Source organism: Phaseolus vulgaris, chromosome 2, assembly GCF_000499845.2.
Source record: "Phaseolus vulgaris cultivar G19833 chromosome 2, P. vulgaris v2.0, whole genome shotgun sequence".
NCBI lineage: Eukaryota > Viridiplantae > Streptophyta > Magnoliopsida > Fabales > Fabaceae > Phaseolus > Phaseolus vulgaris.
The window spans coordinates 28341719-28359389 of NC_023758.2; the positions used below are offsets into that span (position 1 = coordinate 28341719).

Consider the following 17671-nt stretch of genomic DNA (forward strand, 5'->3'; position numbering starts at 1 on the left):
TAAAATAATTAACACTGTGTAAGCTCTTTACTGAAAAAAAAATCAACATAATTTTTTAATTTTCTAATAAACTTTTAAGTAAATGAAGGATTAAAATGTAAAATTTTCTGTAAAAGAAAATAAAATCTGTGTTGCAATTTATTATCTTGGTATGAGGTTATTCTTGACTAATTTTTCTTTAGACTTCCATTAATGTTTTGGAAACAATTTTTTGTTTGTCAGAAATATGGAAAAAATACAATTGAATATTCTTTGTATTTGTTTTATTTTATTTTTTTACTCTTGAGTTTTCAATATAAACAAACCATTTAACACTAATTAGATAATTTAAATATTACATTTGATTTCTTATTTTGTTATTTGACAAATTTTGTTAACATGACAAGTAAAATACTCAATTACATTAAAACACACCTGTATATAAAACATGTTAATCTTTAATAAATAAAAAATGCTTTCATCAAAAAATTTCTTTTAAAAAAATTATTATACTTAGAAATTTTATCCATAAGCTCATTTTAAGAGAAAGAAAATAATAGGAAAAATTAAAATTATTTTTTCCCAAAAATAATTAACTTAAAGATAAGTAATTGTTTTTCTTTGTTAAATATATTTATAAAGAAATTGGTCCAAACACATCCCAATACTTATTTGAACAATCATATGGGAGAGAAAAATAAAAAATAATTTATTTTATGAATTAATGTATATATAAACTAATTTTAATTCATTAAAAAAATTCCATTTTAATCTTAAAAATTCTGAAAGAAAATATAGTCCAAGCAAAAATGATAAAGTAATTATGGGGTTACTAGGAGTAGCCCAAGTCCAAATGTAAGGAAGAAGCAACTACAGTCAAAAGCAAAGGGGGCACCAACCATCCTTCTATTGTTATCTGCAATGGCAGTTGCTCCTCTTCGTCTCTGTTATCTCCTCTCAACCCACACAAACCTCAACTTCTCTCTTTTCAAACCCAATGTCTTCTCACTCACTTCATTTTCCCCCTCTCCTTCTTCTTCTCTTTCTCAAAAACACTATCTTCCTCTCCATTCCTGCAGGTGTTCCTCCATCGCCCCCATGTCCACCACCACCTACGAGGTAACATCCATACCCTCCTTCTCTTTCCAACATCACAAGCAAAACCAAGACATCAGAATAGTTAAATTCATTTTCTTTTCGAAAAACAAAAAAAGGGTAGTTGACTATGATGTCACTTGTCAGTTAATCTAGTTTTTTTTTTTTTTTTGTGTCGGACACTTTCTCACATGCGAATTGCAAATGGGTATTGGGTTTAGAGTAATGAGACGGCTTCCACTCATCACACGTAGTTTTTAGTTCATCACAAAGGTAAAATATACTTATTTTTGCTTTACAAGTGGTTAAGAGTAAATGAATGTGATTTTTTTTATCAGCAAATGAATGTGATTGTGTATCTGTACTTGTAATAATGATGGCTATATAGGGATAATTCTGTCATTGTAGGAGGTTATTGACAAGTCCAATGGCGGTTAATTTAGCATAACAAAATGTTAAGGGTAAATGAATGTGTGTAATAAATTGTCAAGCTATACTTATATACATATGAGGCTAATGGTTAAATATGTTTTGCAAGTACATGTAATTAAGAGTAAACAAGTTACTGTATGCAATTCTCTGTGTACCTGTGATGCTAATGGTTAAATATGCTTCAGAGGTTAATAGTGTATTAGTGTTTTTATTGTCATGTTTTATTGATGGTTAATTGTACCTTAAAAATGGTTAACTGTTGGGGTGGATATTAGATGGACAGTTCCGGAGGGGTTTGATGATTTTTCATGTACTAAAAGTTCTCTTTTTATCCTTCGAGTTTGATTATATTTGATACTAGCTAGTTACCAAATTCAAAAATGCAGTTTTCCGATGGTTCTGCAGAGGTGGAGTTAAGATTAAAAATAGGAGGTTTGGATATCCGAAGCTCAAGAGACATATCGGTTGATACAAAAGATACCTCTTTAGCTATCAGAGTGTTGCAGCCAGGAGCTCCTATCACACTTATAGAAACTAATCCTCTTTTTGATAGGATTAAATCCTCTGAAACAATATGGTTTGTTTGTGTATTTGGAAGTACTAAAAAAAATGTTTCTAGTTTTTGCCTTAGTTGATTTGTCTGATTTGGACAGGTATATAGATGATGATGAACTTGTTGTGAACTTCAAGAAACAGGACCCAGATTTGAAATGGCCTGACATCATGGAGTCGTGGGAATCACTTTCTGCAGGATCTTCACAACTTTTGCAAGGAACATCAATATATCTTGTTGGTGATTCAACAGAAATCAACCAAAAAGTGGCTCATGAGCTGGCAACTGGTCTAGGGTACAATATGAATCTTCTGTCCAGATAAATCTTGTTTCCAGTTTTACATAAATCAGTTATCACTTTTGGGAAATATGTTTTCCAGTTGTGGATATAATAAAAATGCTAACAACTTAAATCAGCTTTGAAGGATACAAAACTATACCAAAGGATGCCCTTCAATGTTAGATACTATCATTTGTGTGTAACTTTCATCAATGGGTTATAAATTTTAGAGTTTGGTATTCTTCTCAGGTACACACCACTTAGCACAAAAGAGTTGCTGGAAACATATACCAATCAGACTTTGGATTCATGTGAGAGTCATTTCTATGCCTTGCTTCTTATTGACAAAGCCTTCTATGTTTCTCTCTCATGCTGCAGCTTTCTGACAAACATAGAGACTTAAAGTTTCTCTATACTAGTAGTTTGATACTACTAAAGGTGCTCTGTGATCAATCTTAGGAGTGCCTTCAATGGTGTCTTACAAAATAGGTTACATTAATTTTATTTACACCTCACTCTAATTGTTGAAATTAAAGGGATGTGCCAATTGTTCTTTTTAGCAAATGAACAATCAGCATCTTATGGAAACTGCTGATACGTGATAGTACCAGTTTTTGTAGCTATTTTGTTTTGCTACTTTCTTTCGTTGACAAAAGATGTGTTACAAAAGGAAAAACAAAATCTGTTTTCCTATAATCCTATGATTGAAAAATCTGTATTTATTTGAAGCTTTAGTTGTCCTTTAGCACATTTATATAAATCATTGTTCCTTGCACACTATTTTTTTCCTTTTTTTCCTCCATTATCCTTGCTGTCATTTATGTGCTTTATTGTCAAGTTTTCTTGAGTCAAACCCCCTCCACTCTCTCCCTGAAACCTATTACAATGGTGATGCATCTTTGTTTTAATGCCAGAGAATATGGAAATAACAAATAGCAAGTGCATGAATCCAAGTATTTGAAGTGACTTAGATATTACATTTTTCGTGTAATAACAAATGCAATGAATTCCAGGTCTGCTTGCTGAAGGCTCTGACTCGGTAGCAGAAGCAGAAAGTGCTGTTCTTGAAAGCATAAGTAGGTAAGTCGATGGCTTCATTTCATTTGCTGGATCATTTTGTTATGGGTAACTAACAGATTTATTTGCTGCATGAGTGGTTTTCCAGTCATGCCAGGGCAGTGGTCGCAACATTAGGAGGGCAACATGGCGCTTCTGGAAGAGCACATAAATGGCAACATCTTTATGCTGGATTTACTGTCTGGTTGTCACAGACTGATGCACTAGGTAATTGTTGATCCATCTGAGTTTTTTTTATACATCTTATATGTCTTCAGTGCAACCTTGTTTTGAACCTTCACGTTTATTCACAACTTGGAAACTAAAAGAGATGAGTTACCTGAGCCCCATCTTAAAAGTCATTAAGAAACTTTTACTACTACTGAGGTTGTGTTTAGCTGAGGGATTTAGGAGGGGAAGGCATGAGTTTCAAATGTCACTCTTATTTGGGAAGTTTTATAATGAAGGAAATGTGAGATTACAATGTGTAACTCCCAATAAGCCCCCTTAATTTTTCTATATCTCATTCCACCAACTTGGAGTACTTTGGAGGATTTTAAAAATACAAAGGAAAGGAAGCTTGTTAATTCACCATTCATATTCTGCCCTCCCTCTGCCTTCGTTTTCTTTTGATTCCTTCACCACACTTCCCCTGCATATTTACTTGCATTGTTGCTTCAGCATGCTGTTTTCAGTTAAAATGATTTCGAAAACTTGAAATGCAGATGAAGATTCTGCAAGGCAGGAGACCCATAAAAGTGTCAAAGATGGCACAATTTCATACACAAATGCAGATGTAGTTGTTAAGCTACAAGGCTGGGATCCTACTTATGCCAAAAGTGTAGCGCAAGCATGTTTAAGTGCCCTTAAACAGTTAATCCTGTCAGACAAGAAACTTCCAGGTACTTTTAAAAGATTAGGATGTTATTTCATGGGGTGAAATGGAAAGACTGAAAATAAGGTTTATAACTTATAAGTAAGTAGCATCCTTACTTTCTAAGAGTAACATATGAGAAGGAAAAGAATAAAAATAGAGGTGAAAATGATTGGGGGCATTTTTTACAGGTGGAAAGAGGAGATTTTCAGATTGAAATAAGGAAATTTGAACAATTTTTCATTAGCCCAAGATTGACTTTAACACTGTCATCTTGCAGGTAAAAAAAGCCTCTACGTAAGATTGGGATGTCGTGGTGATTGGCCAAACATCAAACCCCCTGGTTGGGATCCATCAAGTGAAGGTAACACAAGTCTTGGCACTCATTAATGATACTTGAAATTGGTGAGTAGCATGTAATTTGTTTATACAAGTTTATCTACCACAAAGGTAATACAAGTGACAGATTCAGTTGTTCATGCTGTTATTCTAGTCAGAAAAACCAATGCACTGTAGTTTTATAACTATGTGTTGGATGGTGTAACATAATTAAGGGCTTGTTGTTTGCAAAACTGATGATACAGCTTTTGAACTGCTGTGGACTTGCTCGATTAAAGCAACTGGGAACCAAATTCTTGTTGGAATGTACAAGACAAGGAATTGGTAACTGATATAAAATGCAATGGAGGGCCTTTTGTAAAATTAAATGTATGTATAAATTAACAATTTATAATGAGCTATGTAAATTAATTTGTTATGAAATTAATTGATGTCTAAAAAAGTGAGTTACTAATTTAATCATAAGCATTTGATAAAGTCTTAATTCTTATTCAATTAGATGATCGATGATTAAGCAGTTTGATATGTAAAAGTAATAATCTTAATTTATTGGGTTAGAAATATTAATTAATCAGTTGAAAATTTAGAAAATGTTTACTTAATATCTTAAGAATATTTTATATTTTTTTTTAAATATTATAAAAAAAAAGACTAATGAACTTGATGAAAACCTTCTTCTCTTTGCATTGTTTTGATTTGTTATTTTGTATGGAGTTGTGGAAACTATTGGAAATGGATGAAGAATACTTTGGATTTGAAGTGAAGAAAATGGGTTTGGGAAAGTGAGAGGCAAGGTCAACTCACTATGAAGGAGTCTAGATGAGACTACACAAAAAACTAACCTAGAGAAAATTCAATATCAAGTGTTTATGGCCAAAAATATACAGCATAACTCTTCTCATTTAAGCTAACAAAAATTTGAGTACAAATGAACAAAAGTTACTTTATTAGTACAGCCTTCATGAATAATTTTAGGATTAATTTGTTGAGTTCATTCTAACAAAAGATCACAAACTTTCATTGATACTTGACCACATAAAATCTTTTCCTTATAAAATATTCTCTCTTTGGAATGTACTAGATCTTCTTCTTAAAGAAACTTCTTAAAGTTTATCCTCCAATTCACAAACTTCCTCCTAAAGAAACTTCTTCAACACAAACAAAAAGGTTTCTAAAGAAATAAAATCTTAAAAACTAAGAATTTGAATTGCAACAAATTTAATTTAGGCGAATCCTAATGGTGAGACACACTAACACATTTGGACATTTGAGACACACTTGTCTAAACAAGTTATTAATCCACTATTAAAAAGAGTAAAATGCAATTACAACTAAAAAAAAATACAATCACACTTATGTAAAAATTAAAATCTTCATATCTCTCCCTCAAATGTTTCTTTTCCACCATTGCCTTCACTTGTCTCTTTTTAAGAAAATAACCTTAAAGTTGTTTTATCAAGTTAGTCCAATTCTCATAATTTCTACAATCACAAAAGATAACCACTTCTAAAAGGAAAAAGCTTTTTTTATCGACCAAAAAAAAGAAAAAGTTTAAATCAATCAATCAAATTTCAATTTGGAAAAAGAGATTTATGCGAAAAACACAAAGAATAATTTTAAAGACTCAAATCAAAAAATGAAGGATGCTAGAAATTGTAAACATACAAATGAAACTTAAGAATGACACTAAAATAGATAAAAAAAAAATCACTAAAATTCAAGAATTTATTTCATTTTTTTCTAAATTAAATTTTTCTCCCAAATTTTAGCCACATATTGTCTTATTGCTAACACAATAAGTAATAAATTTTAGCTCAAAATATACACTAAATCAAGAATCTTATCATTTTTTTTCTACTGTGAATTGGAAATGCCTTATTGGCAGAAAATCATAAACATATTGAAGTTATCACAAATATCAACCAGTACAAAAAATCAACAAACAACAAAGAGAAGAAAACCTATGGAATTGAAAGAAGATTATGAATTCAAAGAAAATTTAACTGTAAGGAACTTATCAATAATGTACTAATAAATAAATAAAATTTAAATACAAAAATTTAAAAGCACCAAACCAATGCAGTCTCATCAAACAATTTTTTGAAATTTTTTGTTATTCTAGACACAAAAGCAAGAAAAAAAGTAAAATCAAACAAAAATACTACTAAATTTTATGACATTTGTGGATTTACATGTTTTTGACAACATGGACAAATTTAGAAAATTAAAAAGACACACAATTAAATTAAAGTAACAAAAAAAAATGAAACAAGACTAAAAAAAACAAAAACACACAATTTCACAAAATAAAGCATCTAAAACAACATATGAGTTCAAGTAGAAACAAGTGATTTGAATCCAATGTAAAATGAAACCTAAACATGTTCAAGACAATCAAAATACAATTTAGACAACACAAAAGTGATGTAAAAAGTTTAGAAGAAGAAAAGCTACTTATCTCAACATAACCAAGCTCTGGTACCAAATTATGGAAACCTTCTTCTCCTTGCATTGTTTTGATTTGTAATTTTGTATGGAATTGTAGAAGTTGTTGAAAATGAATGCAGAAGTGGAGAAAACATATTTGGGAGAATAAGAGGTGAGGTCGACTCACTAGGAAGAAGTTTAGGGGAGGTTACATAAGAGACTATCCTAGAGAGAGCTCGAGAACGAGTGTTTATGGCCAGAAAATGGACAACATCACTTTCCTCATGCTGAATTTTACAAGAGAATAAGTATTCCTATTTATAGTGCTAAATGATGTCCAAGTTCGAAATTTAAACCTAAAACCTTTCTACTCCCATGATGAAAAATGATTCTCTCTTATTATAGCAAATCCTCTCAAATACAAGTGTCCTATCTTCATTGATGGAAAATCTTCTCCATTGAGGATATACCATGTGGATGCTCATGCTCTCCTTTCCAAGGCTCACGCTTATCATGCCAAAGGCTCACGCTTATCATGCCAAAGAGGTACAACTCCATGTTTATACAATTAATAAAACTAAAGTTTAACTCAAAGTGATGTTAACTTGTCTCCTTTGAAGTCAACTGAGAGTTAGTTTTCTTGCATTCTTCTGACTACGCTCTAGTTGACGTTTTGATAACTTTGAGGTCTGATTGGATATATTTTATATCTTCCTTCATCCTAGAGTTGTCCTCTTTAGTGAACCTACAAAATATAAACAAAAAATTCAATTAGACTCATATGTGCTAGTAAAAGCTTAAACAAACTTTAGATTTTTCATTCTCCATCTATGGATATCAGTGACGATTTTCATTATAAATGATGTTTGAATCCTTTCTAATGGAGAATCAAGATTCTTAGTCTTCTGATTATGACAGACTATCTCGTAGTTGATTTTTTATTCATCGCTACTATAATATAAGAAACTAAATATACATAACAAAAATTACGTCGAACTATTTTCTCTTATGATTTAAAATATAGATTATTTTTAACATGCTACATACTTGTGTGATAAAAGTTTTTTAATTATTTTGAGTTATTTAAAATAAAATAAAAATATGTGTACAATATGGTATATCTTTAAATTTCGATCACATCAAATTCTTATGCAGATTAAATTAACTTAAAAGACAGATTTTTCTACACTTTTTAATAAGCTCGATTTAAAAAAAAAATATGTAATCAAATGCTCATGCCACAATTTAAAATTTAATTCATATTTTCTTTTGTAAAACAAGATGCTTCTTGTATGTGATAAAAATGTTCATTCCTAACTGTTCACATCAGCAAGTCAGAAAGCCTTCTTCCCCCAAGAGCTGCCAAGATTCAATATCAGACCTGTGAAGGTGGAAGCTGTTCTGTTCTGCATTTTTAATAACAGCATCAGGGGAGCACTTTTTCTCCTCTCTAATTTTGCAGTTCCACCTCCACCAGAGACCCTAAGAACATGGCCAATATCTTTCTTAAGTTAGTAAGAAAAATGAATCAGATTCTTAAAAGGCAACACCCAACTACGAGAAGGCACAGGCATAGTTTCTCATTTTCTACCAGAGCACAGCCACATTTGATGATCCCACCTCCTGATATAACACGGTTTCATCCAAAGCAAACCATCAGAATTCAATCTTCAGAGGATGGATGTTCATATTATAGTTTATTCATGCACACTTGTCATGATCTACACCAAATCATCTAACCTGCAGCATCAGCCGTCCACCAAAGCATGTGAACAAACACTCACTATTTGTGTTCCAACCAAGCACCAATTAAATGCTAATGACTCTTCATCTAACGACTGAATGTGTTTGTTTAACATAAAATAGTTTCCAATGTACCTTCAATTGAATGCTATACCCAACATGACATTCATTCAAACACACCTTAAACCTACGAGTGAACCAGCAAAAAAAGCAGCTGTGAAATGATCATAACTTTACTATATTTAAAGGCGGGTCTTTAAAATATATTTTGGGAGTATCAAAATTGTTATAGGTGTACAAAAAACTCAGAAATATCAAATATATAAAATATACTAAAATTTAAAAAATATATTTCTATTTGTGTGTGTATATATATATGCATAAAAATTAAGCTCATTGCCGATATTTTTCTTGAAGTGCTACAAGTCAAGCTATTTTCCATCTTTAAATATGATATTATTCCACTCCTCACAGCCATCAATTGCATATAAAATATTCATCCGACTAGAACAAGACCTAAAATCAGCTTTAAAACTATGGATAATAGAGTTTTCATAACGGAGCTGATTTAAAACTAAGCAATTCCTGACTGTGACCTCTCAATTTTGAGTCTGCCTTTTGCAACTGCTGTTGAAATGGAATCTCCGTACTTTCCCCAAATTTTTTCTTCACATAATCATTCTCCGTGTTTTGGCATGCCATGTGAATGGATGTTAACCTGCTTTTAGAAGGATCATCAAACAAACATAAATCTTCACCTTACAGAATCTCATGGAAGAAGAAAACAGATCTTAAATATTTCAGAAACCCGGGAAAAAAAGGTCGAGATCGAGTTTCTTGAACTTTTTTCACAGACGGGGCAATAGATCTTTGAACAGAAGAGATAATAGAAGCAATTGATGGCCAAAGTTATTTTTCCTTTTTAACACTAAGAATTAATTTCCTGAGAGATAACTCCAGACTCAAATTCCAAAAACTTTCATCAGCAACGTTTGATGCTAATAAGATTCAATTCATCAGATTTTTTAATACTTCAGCTTTTGTATGTCAGTCTTCAACACTAGAACAGGTGTTCTCAAACGTCCTATTAGATGATAGATTTTAATTTTACTTTCGCACAAAAAATGCAGTCTGACGTACGTTTCATTAGTACAAATACAAGACCTTAAAGCTCCATTGGAGCATAAGAACGAGTACGCACTTTTTTTTTAGTGCTAAGAAGTATGCCTGGTGACTATTTCACAAAATAAGCCATTCCAGAAAATAGGTTTCAACAAGACTACACCAGAGAGAGGTGATTCACCAAAAAAATAAAAACTAACACACTAGCATTACTGTCTAACCAGTCAGCCAAAGATCAGGTACTCAAGTGACAATTATGATCTAGGAAGCTTCCGATGAATTGAATAGAAGAATGCGATGATTTGAAGAACAACCCTTTCAACATAAATCTGACCTGAAGGAGTCAACCTCAACCCAACCTCTGAAGTTGTAATTTTTTTTGAAAACAAATCCACAACTGCGTCATCAATAGATACACTTCCCAGACAAATCAGAAGCAATGTTAACTCTTATGAACCAGCCAAAAAGCTAGGCACCTTCATTCAAGAATAAAATCAGTAACAGTCTACACCAGGCAGATTGGAGAAAACAAAAAAATCCCTAAGATGCTTCAAAACACCATTAATTTCACAAGCCGTTCAATACACCAAATCCACCATACGAAGTACACTCATTTTGAAATTTGAAGGGGGGAAATAGGGAATATCCAATTATCGGTTTTTATTATAAATTATAAAAACCCAACAGAAGGTGGAAAATTGACAGGGCATATAATCACAGACATTAAAATAAACTTAGCAAAGTTCGAGTTGCATGTGCGTAGCAGGTCCAAGTGAGGATGACATAAGGAAATGAAAAGGAAAGTTTGCCTACAGAAATAATATCACAACTCCATTTTGATTTATCCAGAAGTTTACAAAATTCAATTCCAAGGCCGAAGATCTCCCACCTTCACCTTCCATTAGGAAAACAGCCTTAGCATTCCTTCTTGATTGAGTCATCTAATCCCCCACTGGACGGTATCTGCAATCAGTCAGTTAAAACATTTAAGAGGTACAACCACAACATAGCAGAGGATGAGAATAGTAATTGAAATACATAACAGCAAGTAATTCTGTAGAATGTGTATCCAAAGTTGAAGACCAATTACAAGATGACAGGCAAATTAATTCTTAAGAACATCTATACCTTGTATTGAAGATTTGTTATTGTATCTCTCAACAGAGCATCTCCAACTATTAACCTCAGCATCTTCACAAAATCATCCCGTGATATCTGCTTTGACTGAATTATACCATGAAATATTAGTGATATTATTTCATCAATCAAGGTAGAAAGGACATCAACTGGAACTTATTTTGCATACCCTGAATTGTTCATAATGTGTTTTGATAAGATTCATATCCTTGGACTGAACCTGATTTCTGATAGCAGCAAAAAGCACAGGAAAAGGCATCCAAGGGGATTTCGGGACTTTTGGAGTGCTAGCAACTATACTAGGAGCTTTTCCCTAAGGAGGTATCCAACATGTCAAAATTATATGGATAATGCTGTAGTTATAGGAAATAAAAACAATACATGATTTTATACAGCTTTCAAAAGCATTAAAAAACCTCCTATATTGGAATCAAAACATTTAAGATACAAAACATATATTGGAATTTTTAAGATACAAAAACCACAGTTCAAAAATTGTTAAATAACATTTAAAACCTGCGAAAGAATTAGATACAAAACTAAAATATCAAATAACTTACATTATCTATTGTGGATGACTCTGAGAGGCCAAGAGGACCATGAGAGGGTGTATTAACCTCATGTCCACAAAAATGACCTGTAAAAATTGAACATAAATAAATTATCATAGCAAGAGAATCATATTCGTAAACAGCCAAGTAGCAGAAACCCCTGCTGTTCAATTTGACCAGAGTGAAGAAATTAATCTGATGAATGTAAGAGAGACCACAAGTTGATATCAACAATCTACAGATGAAACACTATTTCTGAATACTAACAACTCATTAAAAAAATACATCCAAGTGGAAAGAAAGAATCATAGATATCAACTAGTCATCCTTTTGATAAATGCATTGAGCACCAGTTACACGATATTAAAATGTACAACTTACTTTTGCCGGGAAAGCCCAGATGAACAGTAAAAAAGGAAACAAAAAATAAAGGAACAATGTATCACCTTCAGCATCAGAAGGAACCTTGAAACTAACAACAAATTCGGGATAGATGTGGGTGTTCATGTTCATATTCCACACAACATAGTATCGTGGACACTGAATATCATCCACCCCACTATCATATTCACAACTACTGGGTTGAAACTGACCAGTGCCAGGATAGAGAATCTCCATGTTCCCCATTATTACACGACAGAGGGTCAAGTGTCGAACCCCATTTTCGTCAACATCACAATAACGTACACTGTACAAATGGAAAAACTTAAATCAATCTCTAAGCATTCCAATTGTGTAATCTATAATATAAATACCAAATAATAACATACTAAATTAGTAAAAATAGATTATATAAGGACAGAAGTAAAAGCACTTTGTATGTAACAACACAAAAAAATAATAACAGGAAGAACAACAGGAAAATATGGTCATCACTGCACCCTCAATGTAAAAGGTGCATCATAAATTGATTAAAGATTATTCCAGCAGCTAGGAATAACACTCAACATGACCAGTACAGGACAAGTAAAAAACAAAGTTATAAAGACAACATGAAAAAGTGATTAAATTTTTGCAGAAGGAAATCCTACTGTCTAAACACTAGATTAAACTTTTATTAATGCAGGGACAACAATGCTTATCTTTATGAAATACATAAATATAAATAATTAAATCATGCACACTATAAAGAAAAAACAATGCAGAAGATAACAATAGCATAGGCCAAGTATAGGTTAAAACTGGGTGACTGAGAATAAAATGCTATCCCTTACGTTTCTAACATATAATGAAATATGTAGAGAGAGACTGTGACTCCAATTATAATTTAGTAGAGATAGATTTTAGTCACCAGTTGCATTAGAAAATAAAGGATTAACTTGCTCATCAACCATTTTTTATCGACAACCTGCTCATCAACCTTAAACCTTAATCTAAAAATAAGATGCCCATACACTGCTAATCATCATCTTGTTCTTAGCCAATCAAGTATAAGCTCCACATAAATTTATCATCAATATTAACATTATTAAAAGATTTTATCATTCAGGGTCCATCATATAAAAACTAACCTGGCATCAGGGCAGGAAGCAGCTGCAAGATGAACACCAATGCCATATGTGCACTTTGATCCAGATAGTCCACAATGACCAAGTCCATACTCCATCATTGTAGACAGTTCTCTTTTAGAAAAAGCAAGCCAAGCATACCTAATATTGGCTTCCCCGTGAATTTTTTTTGTAATTTCAGCTTGCTTCTGGAAAAGCTCCCATCGGGCTTGCATTGACCCACCTGAGCAGTGGTAAATCTCAACTATGTCTGAATCAGAACTGCCAAAACTACTCATTCCCTTGAGAAACATCTTTTGTACAGAATTCAAATCCAATATTCCATATACTGATTCAGTATAAGCATCTAAACCTACATCTTGATTGTGCTGAATAGCTTCACCAACATTTCCACAGCCCTTTTTGTTAATGTTATCTTCAACTTCTACATCATATTGACAGTACTTTTGTTTAGTATCAATTTGAATACCCTTAACTAGAGCATTGGACTCCCCACTACACTCACTCAGTCTGGATTGATCCACTCCATTTATTTCAACTTCTAAATGTAATTTTATTTCATTAGACGCATATGAGTCTGGACTTTTTCCACTTTCCTGTTTGCTGACATTATAAGGTTCTTCATCGGAGGAAGTATAGATTTCCGGGAAAAAGCAGTGCCCTGCATCATCAATCCAAGCTATAGGTTGTTGCAATCCAGTTTTCAGGTCCACCTTGTGCAAATGTAAAAAATCAAATACAAGATGATACCGATTTAACTCTATCTCTACTGACACCTTCTTGACTTCAAGATCCTTCTTAACCAAGTCAACAACATCCTTAGGAAAGTCACACCATTCACCGTTCCTATAGAACATCAAACGCTCCAGTCTCCCACTCTTTTTATAATTTGAAAAACGCCTAACTAAGGAATGGCCAATATGAGGACCAGCATTTGTCAGCTTGTTTCTGCATCCACCAAATCTAATCCTTTTGGCAACCCTGCTCGTCGGTGACATATACGATGGCCAATGTCCTAAAATTGGTTGTGAAACTCCACTGAAATGTGCAGCATATCGGGATGCTCGCTTGCGCTTCAGATTGAGTGCAACCCTATCCAATGCCTTTACGATTTTTGCTTCCATTTCTATCTACTAGCCCAATATCTATAAACACGCTTAAATATAAAAAGCTCAGGTGCAGCAGTTAAATAGAACCCTAGACCTTGAGCAGTTTCAATAAAACTGTGGTGCCAATGTTGAAGACCGTGACATCAAGAATATTTGGCAATCCCTGAATGTTTAAAAAAAATTGAGAATATTGAACTGATACATAGGATAATGAACACATACTGAAGAAGTTGACAAATAAAGAACAAGGGGATAACTAATAAAAGCATTCCTGGATAACAAAACAAGGAGTCTGAAACACTTGCACAGGAGACATATTGCAATAGTATTATCTCCAACAAGATTAAATATAAATAGAGTATTGAACTTATAATATATACAAAAGTAGTAACACTCAAAAGGCTTTAAATAAAGGACAGGTTTGGATAAACTTATCCCTTGAGCATTTCAAGAAAAAGAAAAAAAAAGTTTTTTATGAGGTAAAATTAGCTTATTAAATATAAAGTTTTTTTCCTTCCTATTCCTTGAAGCACTTACGAAAAGTTTCTTCAAAAGTAGTCCCAAAACAAATTCAATGAACATGGTAATGTTAGTTCGTTCGAAGCTGAATTTATCCAATTTTACATCACGAGAACTTTTTAGTGATGTCAAATGATATTTGGGAGACCAAAAATTGCAAACCCCAAGAAAATACAAGTTTAAAAGATGTATAAAATGTGATATTAAAGCTAACAAGATTTATTAAAAAATAACCCTAAAACTATTTATATTTAAGATCGACCAATTCTCTTGCAAAACATAAATAACCTTGAGGTCTAGACCTTAAAAGGCCAATGCTACTTATGTTTTGAAAACCAAAATATAACAGAATTTAACAGATGACAAAAATATGGTTGACTGTTCTTCAAATTTACAAATCTGATATAAAGGCACTTATCTTTTACAGTTAGTTCTACCCAAAACATAGATGAGCAATTAAACATTAATAGATTCCTTAACATAGTATTCCATTCCCAGTTGAAGTTTACATCTCAATAGTCTAATTATGTCAGACACGACTGATAGATGAATAGACCAAAAATAGTATTCCTTGTAATTGTGATTATGCAATTCAACAGTTTCCCAAGAAAAGTAGGTAGTAAATCATGTACGATTTTAACTACATTACAAAATTCAATTAGACCAGTACAAAAACTAACAATAAACGCTAATGATTACAATGTACATCAAACAATAAATAGATAACATAGGGAATAAAAAACAACAATATCAATTCAAGAGGATCACAATTTTATTATTTTGTACTCTCGCTAAAACGGTCCAAATAAACTCATAAAAATAACTGTAGCTGTTTCTGTGGCACCCGCACTAATAAACCCATTCCCTGACTTCAACTCTACTCCACCTATCCTCACAGAAAGGACTACAAAAAAACACCTAAAAACTGAACTCTCTTGCTTAAAACTGCCTCGGAAGCTTTTAGTTAATTTACAGTGTACTCGATGCAAAAGTTATGCAGGAGATACAAGAATCTAATGCAACATTTGGAGAAAACAAATTTCAACTGCAAGACATTGTCCAATTCTTCACCATCTATGAAAGGGCTATACGAATAAACCAAACTAGTACTATGCTTGAAACTGAAGAATAGAGCATAAAATATATGTGTGGGCGGGATTTTAAAAGGATGTATTTGAGGATAAATGATTACACACTCCGGGATTACGTGATCTGGACCAATCTCCATGTAACACACTAGTAACTCTTTTTCTTAAATTTTGAAAAGGGTTGTGTGTGAGGCGTTGATGCAAAACCATATACCAATTTTTCGTATTTAAGGCCTCCAAATGCACCTAGTGCACCCGATACAAAAATCATTTAACAAAAAAGACTGTATCCCTCGTACCGCTGCCCCTTATAAACAGATAATCTTAAACAACAAGAAATTCACAAAATCAAACAAACTTAAGAAATACCACGAAATTGATCAAAGACACTAATTTAAATAAATTTATGCATACCCAGCACTGCATTTAGTGATCATACTGTACATGCTTTTCCCCGGAAACAGCTCTGCTCCTGATGATTGAATTTAACAGAATAAAAACAAAATTTACAAAAATTTACATATATAAAAAAAACTGTATAATAAAGCAAAGTCGTGGCGGTCAACGACAACCAACGACACCGCATCGTCGATAATCAACAAATTAAAACACCACACCCAAAAAAAAACTATCAATATTACTTCTAAAAGCAAAATTAGCTCTAAAAAATTACAGATAAACGGAAAAATTGATTCAAACACCATGGACAACCAAACCCAAGCCCGATCTACTAAATCCAAGCCCCAAATCGAAAAGTCAAACTGACAAAAAAAAATGTTCAAACCCTCGCAGATACAAAAATTCTGAATTGAAAAGCACAACGAAAAATCCAGATAAGCTTCAGAAATTACCTGAGTGCACAAACATGCAAAACAACAGAATTACCTATTTACCTCAGACAAATTTTTCACCACTTTTTTTTGTTTTTTTTTTCTTTTACTCTATTTTCAATTCCCTTGGTGTGCATCGGAGGGATAGGGTTTCTATTTACACCTTTCTTCGCTGAACGCGAAAAACCCTAACTTGAAGGATCGACAAATGGTAGGGTTAAGTGAAAACAACGCCGTAGAAAAAGAACTGATAATGGAGGCGTTTCCCCTAGATTCTGCAATTTCTCGCTACCCCTTTTCCAAGTAAACCCACATAAGGTTCACACTGAGAATTTCATATACTCACCCACGGTTATCCTTACTTTTGTCACAGACTCCGTTTTATTGGACCGTGTTGCTTGCTGACTCACCAACGTTTATTTTTTTTTTCTTTTCTGATTTCTTCTTTCTCAATTCTGTCGTCCATATCTTCTACTCTTTCTAGAACTTCTTCTCTTTTTTTTTTAAATAATATAATATAATTATTTTCTTTTTCAAGAAGTTACATAGAGATGTCTTTTTGCTGATGATGAAAAGGTTGACTATATAAATGTATTTTAATATTTTTTATGAGTAAATTAAGAATTTTTGCACCATAATGGTGCGTTAATTTATTACAAAATTGTTAAGAAAAAAAAAATTTACTGGTAAGTTGTATTTTGTTGTACAATTTAATTTTGTTTGATAAAGTAGTGATGGTGTAAGAATTGGATGAAATATATTATATTATGCTAAACTATTTTAGTTTAAAGTTTTATTTAAAAAAATTGTGTTTAATAGGTATTATTTTAGTTAAAATTCTTATTAGGGTTTAGGGTGTTAAATAAAAAGAATTGAAGTAGTGCAAAGTTGTACAGATTTCAATTCTTTTATTTAAGATTAAAATAATATTATTGGTGTACGACTTGTTTAATGATTAATTTTTTGTATTTATTGTTTTTAAAAAAAATATTTAAAATCATATTTTATTTATTTAAGGTTTAGATGATG

General features: G+C 32.4%; 2 protein-coding genes across 3 annotated transcripts; one reads left to right on the forward strand and one right to left on the reverse strand.

Moving 5' to 3' along the window:
- Window positions 1-809: 809 nt before the first annotated feature.
- On the forward strand, window positions 810-5035 carry LOC137811235 (probable inactive shikimate kinase like 2, chloroplastic). Its single transcript, XM_068612894.1, has 8 exons — window positions 810-1098; window positions 1893-2083; window positions 2160-2354; window positions 2589-2650; window positions 3353-3419; window positions 3505-3623; window positions 4121-4297; window positions 4550-5035. Exons 1-8 carry the CDS (start codon window positions 901-903, stop codon window positions 4657-4659), a joined length of 1119 nt encoding a protein of 372 aa, XP_068468995.1. The 5' UTR covers window positions 810-900; the 3' UTR covers window positions 4660-5035.
- A 5508-nt stretch (window positions 5036-10543) lies between these two features.
- Window positions 10544-17102, reverse strand: LOC137811236 (inactive poly [ADP-ribose] polymerase RCD1-like). Of its 2 annotated transcripts, none has more exons than XM_068612895.1 (8): window positions 16664-17102; window positions 16227-16284; window positions 13100-14368; window positions 12035-12276; window positions 11598-11674; window positions 11207-11350; window positions 11029-11124; window positions 10544-10863 (listed from the first exon to the last, which is right to left on the reverse strand). In XM_068612895.1, the coding sequence occupies exons 3-8, from the start codon at window positions 14218-14220 to the stop codon at window positions 10816-10818; spliced, it is 1728 nt and encodes a 575-aa protein (XP_068468996.1). In that variant the 5' UTR covers window positions 14221-14368; window positions 16227-16284; window positions 16664-17102; the 3' UTR covers window positions 10544-10815. The 2 variants fall into 2 exon arrangements, with proteins under 2 accessions (XP_068468996.1, XP_068468997.1); XM_068612896.1 differs by having other exon boundaries at window positions 16706-17045.
- Between the last annotated feature and the right edge of the window lie 569 nt (window positions 17103-17671).